Here is a 16,875-nt window from a genome sequence, read left to right on the forward strand (position 1 = left end):
ACTGGCAGGTACAGTAGAAAACTCTGTGGTCTCAGACAGACAGACAATAGAGAACAGTTAGAATACTCTTGTGGTCTCAGACAGACAGACAACAGAGAACAGTAGAATACTCTGTTGTCTCAGACAGACAGACAACAGAGACAGTAGAATAACTCTGTGTCTCAACCAGACAGGCAGTACAGTAGAATACTGCTTGTGGTCTCAGACAGACAGACAACAGAGACAGTAGAATACTCTGTGGTCTCAGACAGACAATAGAGACAGTAAAATACTCTGTGGTCTCACCTGTTCAATCTGTGCTGTATCAGAACAGGCCGGTAACAGACCTTCCAGAATGTGGAAGGCTAGCAGTTTGGTTCTCAAGTTCCGGAATCGTGGAGAACCTAATGGAAACGTCACATCTTCATTTCAAGCAGCTGATCAAGTTATATTTGATTAAACATTTTAAAAGGTGATACAAGTGCAGAGACATGACACATCCCCACAATCTTCTGAATTACAATTTTCCGCAGTGTAAAGAGAATCAAACGGACTGCGTTCAGCCCTTACCCGAAGAGCACTTGTGTGAGATGATGGTCATGAGTGGATCGATCCACTTGATGAAGGCAGAGACTCGCTTGGTCACCCTTAGCGACAGGATACGCCTCAGGAATACCAAGAAGTCAGCGAGCTGAGACTCGATGACCCTACTGCTCCGCACCACCTCCATCCCTACAGAGTAGACTGTGAAGGTTCATCCCACCTGACATTATGTCCAGCTAACATCTCATACTGGGCCACAACAATGGCGTTGAGGAACCGTGAATACTTATTTTTTTACACTCAGAACAAACACACATTAGTCATAACCGACCTGTCAGGTTCTCTCCCTTACCTTACATGATATGTTTAGCTGACTGATAAATGTAGGCTTTGATGTTTGTAATGGCTTAATTAATTCATGCGTTTGGTGGGAGGGGCTTCCCCTACAAAAGGAGCCTCTCATATCAAGAGGGAACCTTTTTAATTGAGCTGTTGATGGGGCAGCACTGTTTAGCTGTCCCCATAATGTATACTTTAGTGGCAGTACTGTTTAGCTGTCCCCATAATGTCATACTATAGTGGCAGTACTGTTAGCTGTCCCCATAATTGTAAATATATTTAGTTGGCAGTACTGTTTAGCTGTCCCCATAATGTATACTTTAGTGGCAGTACTGTTTAGCTGTCCCCATAATGTATATTTAGTGGCAGTACTGTTAGCTGTCCCATAAATGTATAACTTTAGTGGCAGACTGTTTAGTGTCCCATAATGTATACTTTAGTGCAGATCGTTAGCTGTCCCCATAATGTATACTTAAGTGCAGTACTGTTTAGCTGTCCCCATAATGTATACTATAGTGGCAGTACTGTTTAGCTGTCCCATAATGTATACTTTAGTGGCAGTACTGTTTAGCTGTCCCCATAATGTATACTTGTAGTGGCAGTACTGTTTAGCTGTCCCCATAAGTATAACTTTGTGGAGTACTGTATTGATTGTCCCTAATGTATACTTAGTGGCAGAACTGTTTAGCTGTCCCATAATGTATAATTTAGTGGCAGTACTGTTTAGCTGTCCCCATAATGTATAATTTAGTGGCAGTACTGTTTAGCTGTCCCCATAATGTATAATTTAGTGGCAGTACTGTTTAGCTGTCCGCATAATTTATAATTAAGTGGCAGTACTGTTTAGTTGTCCCCATAGATGTATACTTTAGTGGCAGTACTGTTTAGCTGTCCCCATAATGTATACTTTAGTGGCAGCACTGTTTAGCTGTCCCCATAATGTACACTTTAGTGACAGTACAATTCTTCTTTCAGAATCACTATGTAAATAAACCCTTGTACAGAAGTGCTTTTGCGGCTCTGCCATCATTTTATTTGGTAGAGTTCAAGGTTAATGTAGGCTTAAGTTTCAGCATATGTTTTTCAGTTTAGCCTTCTGGCCTACTCTATGCGACAAATAGGTCATCTCCTCCCTATGATGTCCTATGTTGTCCATGGAATTTAAAGGCCTAAGTAAAAGTAAGTATTTTCCCCCTCTAACGTTGCCTCACCCTCTTTCCGGATCCTCTTGGTGGAGGTGTCCTGGTCTGCTTCCTCTGCTGCCGTGTTCTCCAGCGCCTCCTGCTGGTGGACCATGTGTAACAGACTCTGGAGCTGCTCACGCATCACATCCAGCAGGGCCTGAGACACATCCAGAGGCAGAGAGTCCTCACACGAACTGGGAACAGAACAGAACACAAACACACAGAGAGAGGGTGGACTTCAGTTAGGCGGCAGGTAGTCTAGAGGTTAGAGAAGCCAGGTCTGCAACTAGAAGGTCGCTGGTTAAATAAATACATCTGGTGGGATTCTAAGTATCCTAGACGCCATATTCTGCTGTTGTGCACTAAGCAAGGTAGCTACATAACGATCAGCGATGGCCAGCAGGCCAGCTCGACAGCTCCACTCGGCAGCATTCTCACCTAGCGTCCTAGTTCCTTTCCTATTTCCTTTCCTCATCCCTGTCCAGTCTACTCACCTAGCAGCGATGGCCAGTATCTGCAGTAGGCGGGCACAGGCCAGTTTTACGGCTTCATTCAGCAGCATGCTTCCGGACACAGAGGCTGCTAGCCAGCGCTGGTTCATCAGAACACACGTGTTGTCTGTCAGCAACGACAGGATCTCCAGGATGCCAGACTTACAGACCACCACCAGATCTACTGGCTGGTAGTGGAAATTCAAGGCAAACACTGTGGCCAACAGCAGGGGCTGGTAGGAGCCTGAGAGAGAGAGAGAGAGAGAGAATACAAAAAGGGTGAACACACTGCTAGCCTGATCCCAGACCTGTTTATGCTGTGGAGGCAACTCCTATGATCGACCTGGGGTAAGACAGCACAAACATATCTGGGATCAGGCAAGGGGAAATCACTGTCAGGGATGGATATATGAATGTGTGGAAGCAGACCCTGGAGTCATGTTACTGTAGCCAGATCTGTTTGTGCCGTCTTGCCAATGGCCAAAAGAGTTGGCTATACGGAAACAAACAGATCTTGGACCAGTCTAAAGTAAATGTGTTATATAATATTTGGACCCCAACCTGTCTGTTCTCTCTCCAGGAGGACCTTCTGTCTCAGGACTCGGACCACCTGCTGGTAGAGGGTGTGGGCAGCAGACTGTAGCTCTCTCTGGGTAAACATAGACGCTGACTGGGTCCCAGACTGGGGACAGAAACACATCGGTATAACATTAAAATACTACACAATCAACTTGAAATGACTATTGTCACCTGGCAGAGCTAGATCTCAGCAGTTGAGTATTTAGCACGTGCCAGTGAGTCTCGTCCTTGTCAGCACACAGTAAAGACTTACTGTTCTACATGTGATGGGTCCCCTACCCTCTTCCTTAACGCATTGTTCAAACTACAGCGTCAACTTTTAAAAAATGTATTTTAATTTTACCTTTATTTACTAGGCAAGTCAGTTAAGAACACATTCTTATTTACAATGATGGCCTACCAGGGAACAGTGGGTTAACTGCCTTGTTCGGGGGCAGAAACAGATTTTTACCTTGTCAGCTCGGGGATTCGATCCAGCAACTTTTGGTTACTGGCCCAACTCTCTAACCACTAGACTACCTGCTGCCCAACTTGTTTGTGTTTGCTCAAGTAATTACTATTTACTATATGGTGGGTGTCCTGTTCATCTGGTCTACCTTACAGTGTAGTGGTTCATTGGTTACCTTACAAGTGTAGTGGTTCATCTGGTCTACCTTACAGTGTAGTGGTTCATCTGGTCTAATTTACAGTGTAGTGGTCATCTGGTCTAACCTTACAGTGTAGTGGTTTCATCTGGTCTACCCTTACAGTGTAGTGGTTCATCTGGTCTAATTTACAGTGTAGTGGTTCATCTGTCTACCCTTACAGTGTAGTGGTTCATCTGGTCTACCTTACAGTGTAGTGGTTCATCTGGTCTAATTTACAGTGTAGTGGTTCATCTGGTCTACCCTTACAGTGTAGTGGTTCATCTGGTCTAATTTACAGTGTAGTGGTTCATCTGGTCTACCTTACAGTGTAGTGGTTCATCTGGTCTACCCTTACAGTGTAGTGGTTCATCTGGTTACCTTACAGTGTAGTGGTTATCTGGTCTACCTTTAGCAGTGTAGTGGTTCATCTGGTCTACTTTACAGTGTAGTGGTTCATCTGGTCTATACAGTTGTGGTCATCTGGTCTACTTACAGTGTAGTGGTTCATCTGGTCTACCTTACAGTGTAGTGGTTCATCTGGTCTAAACTTCTCAGTGTAGTGGTTCATCTGGTCTACGCTTAGTGTGTGGTTCATCTGGTCTAACCTTACAGTGTAGTGGTTCATCTGGTCTAACTTACAGTGTAGTGTTTCATCTGGTCTACCCTTTACAGTGTAGTGGTTCATCTGGTCTAACTTACAGTGTAGTGGGTTCATCTGTTGTCTATCCTTACAGTGTAGTGGTTCATCTGGTCTAACCTTACATGTAGGTTCATCTGGTCTAATTACAGTGTAGTGGTTCATCTGGTCTACCTTACAGTGTAGTGGTTTCATCTGGTCTACCTTACAGTGTAGTGGTTCATTGGTCTACTTACAGTGAGTGGTTCATCTGGTCTACTTACAGTGTAGTGGTTCATCTGGTCTACTTACAGTGTAGTGGTTCATCTGGTCTAACTTACAGTGTAGTGGTTCATCTGGTCTACTTACAGTGTAGTGGTTCATCTGGTCTCCTTACAGTGTAGTGGTTCATCTGGTCTAACTTACAGTGTAGTTGGTTCATCTGGTCTACCTTACAGTGTAGTGGTTCATCTGGTCTACCTTACAGTGTAGTGGTTCATCTGGTCTACCTTACAGTGTAGTGGTTCATCTGGTCTAACTTACAGTGTAGTGGTTCATCTGGTCTACCTTACAGTGTAGTGGTTCATCTGGTCTAACTTACAGTGTAGTGGTTCATCTGGTCTAACTTACAGTGTAGTGGTTCATCTGGTCTACTTACAGTGTAGTGGTTCATCTGGTCTACTTACAGTGTAGTGGTTCATCTGGTCTACATTACAGTGTAGTGGTTCATCTGGTCTACATTTACAGTGTAGTGGTTCATCTGGTCTAATTTTACAGTGTAGTGGTTCAATCTGGTCTAACTTACAGTGTAGTGGTTCATCTGGTCTAACTTACAGTGTAGTGGTTCATCTGGTCGTTGTCTCCAGACTGGCAGCCTGTGATAGGTGTCCCCAGTCCGAAGCAGCCAGACAGGAACTGCAGTTGAACAGATTGTAACAAGCCAGGGAACCGCAGGGGAGGAGAGGAGCCTGAACCACTCCTCTTCTCCTCCATCTCAGACAGGAAGGAAGAGATCTGACACAACGCCTCCAGACGGACCTGAGCACAAGAGAACCACAGTGTTTTACTAAGGTTATTGTAACCCTCCATGTTGAATGAACAGACGACTACGGTTGTTTTGTAAAAGAGAATGTGTTCTCAATAAACGGTTAAAATAAATAAATATCCGTATATTCAAGTCTTTGATAATGATTCTACAATGCTGCAATAGGGAGAATAGACCCACCACTAGCACAGTCACTAAAATAAGGTATTTCGTTTCTAGGGCTGGGAATTGCCAGGGACCTTACGATATATCAAAAATACTTAGGTACCGATATATATTGCATTTCTCACAATTCTGTTTTATTCGGTACAATACTGCAATTTTATTTATTACAATTTAATTCCAAACATATTGCTCACTAAGTCTGCTGCAGAGAAACAAGATAGAGCATGAGAAGAGTTTTGATCAGCCATGGAAAGAAAAGTGCTGAAAACATGTTGGCTCGCTATTTAAAAACAAGATGGAAAACAAGTAATGGGATGAGAAATATTGGCGTTTTGGCGCCGGTACAGCAGACTAAGCTCTAGCTAACGCTACCTACAGTAGTTTTATTTATTATTTTTTACTAATCGATACTTGCAGGCAAATATCGATAATAATATTGTCCAAAAATAATATTGCAATGTGTAACTGTARCGATTTTATAAATACTTACCTCTGCCCTCTGCTGTTGTTGGTACATGGCCAGTGTGATGGCCTTGGGGTCTGCCTGGCTGCCTGCCTCTCTCTCCAGTAACGAGGAGGGTGGGGTCGGACGGAGCAGGCTCCCACACAGGAAATGAAAGACCTGGCTGAGCACGCTGGGTGAGCTGCCCGCCCCGCCCTGGCACATGGKGCTGGTGGTGGGGCTGATGCACTGGCGTAACCGCTCCCACGCATCCTTCATGATGCCCAGGGAACACAGTGGTAGACCTGAGGGAGGGTCAGAGGTCAGCGGTTATATAGTTGACCTCTCATCCATCAATCAATCAAATGTGGTTATAAAGCCCTTTCTACATCATCAGTTGTCACAAAGTGCTCTACAGAAACTGGGCCTAGACCTCTCATTACATCTTCTATTGTGTGATATAATTTGGGGATTGCTGTGACGGGTTGTATGTGTGTGTGTGACTGTGTACTTCCTGGATTGATAGCTAGATCATATTCAGTGAGTCATTTATTACCCATTCTATTCTTGAAGGAGTTTCTGGACTGGCCTGCAGATGGTTTTCTACTGCCCATGGTGAATCTGCTCTGTTCGGTCTTTGGACTGAGTAGAGAATCTGTAGATGAAGTTGATTTCCTGTAGAAAGCAGAACAGGTATTTATAGTAGATTAAAAAACAATGAATACTAGGGATAATGTACTGAAATATACACAAACACACATATTGACACCAATGCCCAAACCCACAAATCACACACACAACCTTGACTCCTTGCCCACTTCCACAGACCCACTCACCTGGCTCCAGTGCTCTCCGCCTGCCCTGTCTCTTCACTCTGTTCCTGCCACGCGGGKCGGACCCCCAGGAGGAGAAACACACAGCGGGACACAACCAGGTGGCAGGCTACAGGGAATGACATGCCCTCTTCGGACCCCCTCCGCCGCTCCCAGCCCTGCCTGTTAGGGGGCTCTCTTTCTGGGGTGCCGGGGCTCTCTGTGCTGCTGGGGAGGGTGGAGGTCCCGGAAGACTCATAGACAGTCTCGTTCTGCTGCAGCTGCATGGCCTCCCGCGTGGCCAGGAAGCACTGGAGGACCTCTATTGGACAAACAGGGATGGAGAGAAGAGATTTAGGTGGGAGAGAGTGTGTGTGTACTACACATRAAAATCATCATGCGACAAACAAAGACCAAGGACATGGTCCAGTTTACCCGGCAGGTACATACTGCTGATGCTGGGCGTGTCCTCCTCTGGCCCCTCCTCCTGGTTGTGTTCTGCAGTCGTGTGGAGGAACTGCCCTCCCTGGTGAGTCTCGTGACCTCCACCGTGACCCCCCAGCTCAGGGTCCTGATCTTTCCCCCGGTCCGCCTGCTGCTCCCTACCAGAGGGACCCGGTTCCTGCCGGTCCTGCCCACTGGGACTCTGGAAGGAATAGAAGAGACAGNGATCTTTCCCCCGGTCCGCCTGCTGCTCCCTACCAGAGGGACCCGGTTCCTGCCGGTCCTGCCCACTGGGACTCTGGAAGGAATAGAAGAGACAGCATGAGACAGTTACATTAGAGACAGTTACATGAGAGACAGTTACATGAGACAGTTACATGAGACAGCATGAGACAGTTACATGAGACAGCATGAGACAGTTACATGAGACAGCATGAGACAGTCGCATGAGAGACAGAATGAGACAGTTACATGAGAGACAGCATGAGACCGTTGCATGAGTAGGTTACATGAGAGACAGAATGAGACAGTTACATGAGAGACAGCATGAGACAGTTACAGTCGGAAGTTTACATACACTTAGGTTGGAGTCATTAAAACTCGTTTTTCAACAACTCCACAAATTTCTTGTTAACAAACTACAGTTTTGGCAAGTCGGTTAGGACATCTACTTCGTGCATGACACAAGGAATTTTTCCAACAATTGTTTACAGACAGATTATTTCACTGTATCACAATTTTAGTGGGTCAGAAGTTTACATACACTAAGTTTACTGTGCCAAAGTTGTGGCAAAATGGCTTAAGGACAGCAAAGTCAAGGTATTGGAGTGGCCATCACAAAGCCCTGACCTCAATCCTATAAAAAATGTGTGGTCAGAACTGAAAAAGCGTGTGCGAGCAAGGAGGCCTACAAACCTGACTTAGTTACACCAGCTCTGTCAGGAGGAGTGGGCCAAAATTCACCCAACTTATTGTGGGAAGCTTGTGGAAGTTTAGCCGAAACGTTTGACCCAAGTTAAACAATTTAAAGGCAATGCTACCAAATACTAATTGAGTGTATGTAAACTTCTGATCCACTGGGAATGTGATGAAAGAAATAAAAGCTGAAATAAATCATTAACTCTACTATTAATCTGACATTTCACATTCTTAAAATAAAGTGGTGATCAGAACTGACCTAAGAAAATACATTTTTACGAGGATTAAATGTCAGGAATTGTGAAAAACTGAGTTTAAATGTATTTGGCTAAGGTGTATGTAAACTTCCGACTCAACTGTACATGAGAGACAGAATGAGACAGTTACATGAGACAGTTATAGCTCTTCAGGTTGAATGGAGATATCATTCAGAAAACTGTCTTGACATTAAGTCAAATCAAATGTTAATCGTCACATGCGCCAAATACAACAGGTGTACCTTACAGTGAAATGTTGAATACAACAGGTGTACCTTACAGTGAAATGCTTGCTTACAAGCCCCTAACCAATAATGCAGTTAAAAAAATATGAATAAGAAATAAAAGTAACAAGTAGTTAAAGTGCAGCAGTAAAATAACTAAAATAATTAATTACAGTCAGCGAGACTATATACAGGAGGTACCGGTACGAGGTCAATGTGTGGGGCACCGGTTGTTGAGGTAATAGTACATGTAGGTAGAGTTTTATTAAAGTGGACTATGCATAGATAACAGACGAGATCGCAGCGGCGTAAAGGGGGGGGGGGGGGGGGGGCAATGCAAATAGCTGTGGGTAGCCATCTTGATTAGTGGGGCGAGAATCTGTCCTCCGACCACGTGACGTGCTCTCACCATGGCTGGTCCCAGGGTCGTTTAGGCCCTCTCCTATTCTCCGCTATACACCAAGTCACTTGGCTCTGTCATGATCCTCACATGGTCTCTCCTATCATTGCTATGCAGACGACCACACAATTATCTTCTCCTTCCCCCTTCTGATAACCAGGTGGCAAATCGCATCTCTGCATGTCTGGCAGACATATCAGTGGTGATGGAACCTCGGCAAGAGGAGCTGCTCTTCCTCCCGGGGAAGGATGCCCATTCCATGATCTCGCCATCACGGTTGACAACTCCATTGTGTCCTCCTCCCAGAGTGCTAAGAACCTTGCGTATCCTGGACAACACCCTGTCGTTCTCAACTAACATCAAGGCGTGACCCGTTCTGTAGTTCCATGCTCTACACACATCGCAGAGTAAGACCTGCCTCACACAGGAAGCGGCGCAGTCCTAATCCAGCATTGTCATGTCCCGTCTGGATACTGCAACGTCGCTGTTGCTGGGCTCCCTGCCTGGCATTAAACCCTACAACTCATCAGAACGCGCAGCCCGTCTGTGTTCAACCTTCCCAAGTTCTCTCACGTCACACCCGCTCCTTCCGCTCTCTCCACTGGCTTCAGTTGAAGCTCGCGCATCGCTATCATAGCCATGGTGCTTGGCTCACGAGCTGTGAGGGGAACGGACCTCCGTACCTTCAGCTCTGATCAGGCCCTACACCCAAAAAGGGCACTGCGTTCTATCCACCTCTCTGGCTCTGGCCTCCCTACCTCTGAGAGAGTACAGTTCGGCGTCAGCCCAGTCAAAACTGTTCTGCGTGCTCTGGCACCCCAATGTGAACCAAACCTCTCCTCCGACTCTGTCCAGGTCAGCGGGAGTCAATCACCACCTTCCGACAAATAGCTGAAATCCCACTTTAAGGAATACCCTAGGATGACGAAAGTAACTCCTGTTCTAACCCCCTTAAAAGAGATTAGATCCACTATTGTAAAGTGGTGTGCACTGGATATCATTAGGAGCTGGAATGGTCGACCAATTTGTAAAGTCGCCTGGATGAGCGTTCTGCTAATGACTAAATGTAAAATGTAAATGTAATGAATCAGGAAGTCTGTATTGCTTGGGGTAAGAAGGCTCGTTGTGCAAGCTTTCTTGTGACGCTAGAATGTGCACTCCGGTTACCGCTAGAACAGTTTCTATGTCCTAGGGGCTGTGCTGAGCTTTTGGTAGCCATGAGGGCTCGTCGCTCTGGACAACGCGCTGGTAGTAGAGGGTCCCTGGAGGTGGCTGGAGAGCTTTGGCCCCAGTTGTGTACTGGGCAATATCACATCTACCTGGTTAGTCGGCCTTGCGGTCGAGGCCGAGTAGTTTGACATAGCCAGGCAGTTGATGCACCAGTCAGCGTTGCTCTCAGATGTGCAGCTGTAGAACTTTTGAGGATCTGAGGACCAGCGCAAATATTTTCAGGCTCCTGAGGGGGAATAGGTTTGTTGTTGCCCTCTCACGACGTTTCTTGGTATGTCTTGGACCATGTTAGTTTGTTGGCGATGTGGACGCCAAGGAACTTGAAGTCTCTCAACTGCTCACAATGCCCGACTGAGAATGGAGCGCATGCCCGGTCCTCTTTTTCCTGTAGTCCACAATCATCTTATTTATCTTGATCCAATGGAGGGAGAGGTTGTTGTCCTGGCACAACATGGCAGGTCTGACTTCCTCCCTATAGGCTGTTCTCGTCGTTGATCAGGCCTACCAACTGTGATTGTAAATTGCAACTTAATGATGGTGTTGGAGTCATGCCTGGCCGTGCAGTCATGAGTGAACAAGGAGTACAGGAGGGGACTGAGCACGCACCCCTGAGGGCCCATGTGTTGAGGATCAGCGTAGCGGATGTGTTGTTACCTACCCTTACCACCTGGGGGTGGCCCGTCAGGAAGTCCAGGATCCAGGTGCAGAGGGAGGGTGTTTAGTCCCAGGCTTCTTAGCTTAGTGATGAGCTTGATGTCACTATGGTGTTGAACGCTGAGCTGCAGTCAATGAACAGCATTCTCACATAGGTGTTCCTTTTGTCCAGGTGGAAAGGGCAGTGTGGAGTGCAATAGAGATTGCATCATCTGTGGCATCTGTTAGGCGTTATTCAAATTGGAATGTGTCTAGGTTTTCTGGACTAATGGTGTTGAGCCATGGCCAGCCTTTCAAAGCACTTCATGGCTACAGACGTAAGTGCTACGGGTCGGTAGTCATTTGGCAGGTTACTTGGGTGTCTTGGGGCACAGGGACTATGGTGGTCTGTTAATACATGGTTGTTATTACAGATCGAGGGACAGGGAGAGGTTGAAAATGTCAGTGGAAGACACTTGCCAGCTGGTCAGGCATGCTCGCAGTACACGTCCTGGTAATCCGTCTGCCCTGTGGCCTGTGAATGTTGACTGTTTGAAGGTCTTACTCACATCGGCTGCGGAGAGCGTGATCACACAGTCTTCCGGGAACAGCTGATGCTCTCATGCATGTTTCAGTGTATTTGCCTCGAAGCGAGCATGAAGTAAATTTAGCTCATCTGGTAGGCTCATGTCACTGGGAGCTTCTCGGCGGGTGCTTCCCTTTGTAGTCTGTAATGGTTTGCAAGCCTGCCACATCCGACGAGCGTCGGAGCCGGTGTAGTACAATTCGATCTTAGTCTGTATTGACACTTTGCCTGTTTGATGGTTCGTCAGAGGGCATAGCGGGATTTCTTATAAGCTCCGGGTTGAGTCCCGCTCCTTGAAAGCGCAGCTCTAGCCTTTAGCTCAGTGCGGATGTTGCCTGTAATCCATGGCTTCTGGTTGTCGTACGGTCACTGTGGGGACGACGTCATCGATGCACTTATTGATGAAGCCAATGACTGATGTGGTGTAGTCCTCAATGCCATAGGAAGAATCCCGGCTAACAGTCCTGCACATCTGTACAGTAGCRATCTGTTCATGGGTAATACCTGTTTGCTGTTAGCCAGGGCCTGTGTGTTGGCTGTAGTCACRGGAGAGTCTTTGTGTGCCAGCAGAGCACTCCTGATCTTATACACCATCTCATAGATCTCTATCAGCATCTCACACGGCTCGTACCTYACAAGGAGAAGAGGTACTACGTTARGATACATCATTCTCCTGGCGCACACACACACTACACATAGCAGGACTGGCGTCATTTCAATATGAGACCCATATTGGATACATCTCATAAAACATCCAGCCGCAGGTTGAAATGTCAGAAATGGGTTAAAATGTAAGGGTTTCAGTACCTGAGGAATTAAAGGGTATTGGTTTTGGCAACGAGGCCCTTTTGTCTACTACTCCAGAGTCTGATGAACTAACGGATGCGATTTGTTTGTCTCTGTGCCCAGTATGAAGGAAGATAGAGGTCGTTTGGTGAGCCAATGCTAACTAGCATTAGCGCAATGACTGGAAGTCTATGGGGATCTACTACCATTCTGGCAGATACCCATAATCTTCCGGTCATTGTGCTAACGCTAGCCAGCAATTGGGCTAGCGTGAGTTAGCAACGCAGAGACATAAACATGGTATCCACGAGTTCATCTGACTCTGGGGAAGTAGATAAATTGCCTCATTGCCAAAATCGCACAGTATCCCCTTAAGAAAAACTTTTATCTCTGTATTTGAAAATCGTATCACAGCTTATTTAAGCAGSTCCACTCACTTGTCCTGCCAGTAGGCCTCATCCTGTAGCCCTGTGTGTTTGAGGAGAGCAGCCAGGCTGCAGCGACACGCCGTCTCTAACAGGGAGTCACCCGAGGGACCGCTGTTATCCCAGTCTGCCAAAGATAACACAGAATGGTTTTTTTTCAAAACACAACGCCACAAATGACCTACGACCTCTCTAAATCCAGAGGTTTCAAAAAGGTATTGGGTTGATGGTGATGTCAGCATCATATTCATTCAGGATAACTTTAATGAATGACGAACCCAAGAACAAAATACTGTAGACAAGAGATTCTGCTTTTATGATTTTATAATCTGATAAAACGTCCTTCCTCTGGAAACACACTTTATGAATAGCCCCTCACAGTCACTAAAGTCATTATCACCCACACAGGATGTCACAGTGTTGCTGTGTATGTGTGGTGTGTGTGTGTACGTACATGTGTGTGTACATGCGTACGAGCATGCATCTGTGTGTGTGTGTGTGTACGTACGTACATGGTGTGTGTGCATCTCTGTGTGTGTGTGTGTGTGTGTGTGTGTGTGTGTGTGTGTGTGTGTGGTGGGTGGTGTGTGTGTGCCTCCCCTTAGCCCTACCCCTGCTGATGGCGTACTCCTTCATCTTCCTCCACAGGCCTCCGGCAGGCTCTCTAGACGATCCTAGAGCCAGCTCCATCAACATGCTGTTCTCCTCGCTCAAACTCAGGTCTGCCAGCTTGGCATCAGGACAGCCCAGCAGCACTGCCTCGGTGAGCCATGTTGTGCTGGAGTCTGCAGGGACAGACACACAATAACACAGGCACTTATTATTGCAATGAAAAGCCTGACGAAGGCCTTCGGGTGAAATTCTGCACTCAATAAACTGTAGAAGAATTCAACACTGTGTGGGCACGTATTTGTCTCAATATGATTTTTTTTTTACCCTGTTACCTGCAAGTTACTGGCTGAGGGGACAATACTTCTGAAGGTATTACTACAATGGTGAGGAGTTCAAAGAAGAATTTGGGSCGGCAGGTAGCCTAGTGGTAAGAGCGTTGGGCCAGTAACCCAAAAGGTTGCTGGATCAAATCCCCGAGCTGACAAAGTAAAGATCTGTTCCCCGGTAGGCCATCATTGTAAATAACAATTTGTTCTTAACTGACTTGCCGAGTTAAATAAAATACATTTAAATATACAACCTAAACACCCCACAACTCATTTATTTTCTGATGATCTTGATCAGGAATTAGACTTGAGATTGAACTATTTTTAAAGATAGAATGGATGCGGGTCATCATGGTTGGCGTGTGTCATGTCATAGAAATATAATTACTAGAAKGAACATTCCCATACAGGTCAATGTTTGTGTGTGTGTCATTACACACCCAGTTGTTCAAAGTCCATCTCCAGTCCGTTCCTGAGGAGAGGGTTACACAGCCAGTATTCTGATGTCCTCTCTTGGACAGAGGGGGGCGGTCCCTGCAGCATCCCGCCCAGGCAGCGTCCAATCGCCAGCGCCACAGATCTCTCCAGGTCCAGAAGCCACACCCATCCGTCGTCCTCCYCCCCTCCTTGGCTATGACCTGCCCTTTCAGCGTCATCTGGAAGCACAGAATTAATCCATAACATCATGACACTAAGGAGCTCCTGGACTCTGCTACATTTTCTACTTCTTAACAGCAATCATCTTAAAATCAGACATTCTGTTAATACGCAAAAAGTTATTTCCCTTCCTGTTTAATTAAATTATCTCCATCTTCCTTCCTGTCTCTCAGTGTCCCAATAGAACAATGCCATTGGCTATCCATGACTGGTCTGGTGGTCCATACTGTCAGGGGCCAGAACATGCTGCCTCCAGTCGACACCTACCCAGCGGACACGCTGCCTCCAGTCGACACCTACCCAGCGGTCCTGAACATGACGCCTCCAGTCGAACACCTACCCAGCTGTCCTGAACACGCTGCCTCCAGCTCCCTCTCCTCCAGCAGAGCGGTGTCTGGCAGCAGGCAGTTGAACTCATTGAGGTGCTCCAGCAGACAGAGCAGGTGGGTGAGCAGCGGGCGTACCACCCACAGGGGTAGCAGCAACAGGGAATACATGACCTGGCACAGCAGGCTGCCCGCTACAGAGCTCAGGAGCACCGCTAGGGGGAGAGAGAGGAGGGAGAGAGGAGGGAGGGAGATTCAGAAGAGCTTTGTCAGCTTATGTGGTACGTCAAGGCCGCTACATCTCCAGTTGAGTAACACAAATGAGYAAAAAGTTGTATTTAGGGCTGTTGCAGTGACCGTATTACCGCAACACCAGATGAGATACGCTTATAAGTCCTGTGCCATTATTTTATATAAAATTATTTTATAGTAAGAAGAATGAAATGAAAGGATATTTTCCCCCATTCCTGAGCGAGAATCCGCAWATGAAGTTGCTATGTTGAGCAAAAAAATGTAGCATTTGAAACTGGTCCTATTTGCTAGATTTAGAGTTATTTGGCAACTTTAGTTGTGAATGATACAAACCTTAGAATGTCTTAGAAATCAAAACATATACAGTGGCTTGCAAAAGTATTCACTCCCCCTTGGCATTTGTCCTATTTTGTTGCCTTACAACCTGGAACTAAAATAGGGCTTTGAGGGGTTTGTATCTGATTTACACAACATGCCTACCACTTTGAAGATGCAAAATATTTTTTCTTGTGAAACAAAAGAAATCAGACAAAAAAAACTGAAAAGTTGAGCTAACTATTCACCCCCCAAAAGTCAATACTTTGTAGAGCCACCTTTTGCAGCAATTACAGCTGCAAGTCTCTTGGGGTATGTCTCTATAAGCTTGGCACATCTAGCCACTGGGATTTTTCCCCATTCTTCAAGGCAAAACTGCTCCAGACATTTCAAGTTGGATGGGTTCCGCTGGTGTACAGCAAGTCATACCACAGATTCTCAATTGGAGTGAGGTCTGGGCTTTAACTAGGCCATTCCAAGACATTTAAATGTTTCCCCTTAAACCACTCGAGTGTTGCTTTAGCAGTATGCTTAGGGTCATTGTCCTGCTGGAAGGTGAACCTCCGTCCCAGTCTCAAATCTCTGGAAGACTGAAACAGGTTTCCCTCAAGAATTTCCCTGTATTTAGCGCCATCCATCATTCCTTCAATTCTGACCAGTTTCCCGGTCCCTGCCAATGAAAAACATCCCCACAGCATGATGCTGCCACCACCATGCTTCACTGTGGGGATGGTGTTCTCGGGGTGATGCGAGGTGTTGGGTATGCGCCAGACATAGTGTTCTCCTTGATGGCCAAAAAGCTACATTTGACCAGAGTACCTTCTTCCATATGTTTGGGGAGTCTCCCACATGCCTTTTGGCTTTTGGTGAACACCAAACGTGTTAGTTTATTTTTTCTTAAGAAATTGCTTTTTCTGGACATCTCTTCAGTAAAGCCCAGCTCTGTGGAGCGTACAGCTTTAAGGGTCCTATGGACAGATACTCTAATCTCCGCTGTGCAGCTTTGTAGGCGAAACTCTGAATTTAATTTAGGCTAGACCATTTATGTACCAAAATATCTTCAATCAGTCTTTTTTTAAATGTTTTTCTGCCATGTGTAATTTCGGTGAGCTATGTATTTGTATAATGCAAAATCATATTTTAATTCAGTTTGTTTTTTTCAGGCTTGGGCTCATATATAGGCTATTGCATATGGATAAACTTTTATATTCATATGGGTTGTTTTGAATTAATCACCCCCTTAAAAAGCGCTGTCCATTTCATTATGTTAAACTTTGAAACAACATCCACAATGACCATGTTTTACACTCATTCAACCTACTGGAACTTCCATCTTTAAAATTGCGCTCATTACTCATGACTGCCGGTGTAGCGGTAATACGGTAACCGCAATAGCCCTACCATGTACAATAGCTGCTAGTGTCGGGTAAATCCTTAAAGCTGCACGTACAAGCATTTCAACTACACTCGCAACACCATCTGCTAATCATGTGTATGTGACCAATAAAATGTGATTTGGTAATGAGTGGAGCAGAGCACTACAGTAACATCTGGCTGTTCACAGCAACATCATTAAACCACACTGAGTCAGTCAGTCTGAGTCTTCCTCACTGGAGGAGTTACAGTGCTCTGACTGAGTGACCCCCGGACACCCGCACGGTGT

The 16,875-nt window shown here is 46.0% G+C and overlaps 1 protein-coding gene across 1 annotated transcript in view; it reads right to left on the reverse strand.

Annotated features, from left to right (window-relative positions):
* LOC111980065 (probable E3 ubiquitin-protein ligase HERC1) overlaps nt 1–16,875 on the reverse strand; it is a 106,615-nt gene that overhangs the window by 60,296 nt on the left and 29,444 nt on the right. Inside the window, 15 exon segments of the mRNA XM_070449584.1 lie at nt 286–383; nt 550–711; nt 2,073–2,239; nt 2,540–2,780; nt 3,098–3,218; nt 5,192–5,395; nt 6,058–6,314; nt 6,566–6,684; nt 6,846–7,143; nt 7,272–7,509; nt 12,018–12,144; nt 12,737–12,851; nt 13,336–13,509; nt 14,103–14,318; nt 14,660–14,860. Of these exon segments, the coding sequence (XP_070305685.1) occupies nt 286–383; nt 550–711; nt 2,073–2,239; nt 2,540–2,780; nt 3,098–3,218; nt 5,192–5,395; nt 6,058–6,314; nt 6,566–6,684; nt 6,846–7,143; nt 7,272–7,509; nt 12,018–12,144; nt 12,737–12,851; nt 13,336–13,509; nt 14,103–14,318; nt 14,660–14,860 (2,738 nt within the window).

Source organism: Salvelinus sp. IW2-2015, linkage group LG20, assembly GCF_002910315.2.
Source record: "Salvelinus sp. IW2-2015 linkage group LG20, ASM291031v2, whole genome shotgun sequence".
Lineage (NCBI taxonomy): Eukaryota > Metazoa > Chordata > Actinopteri > Salmoniformes > Salmonidae > Salvelinus > Salvelinus sp. IW2-2015.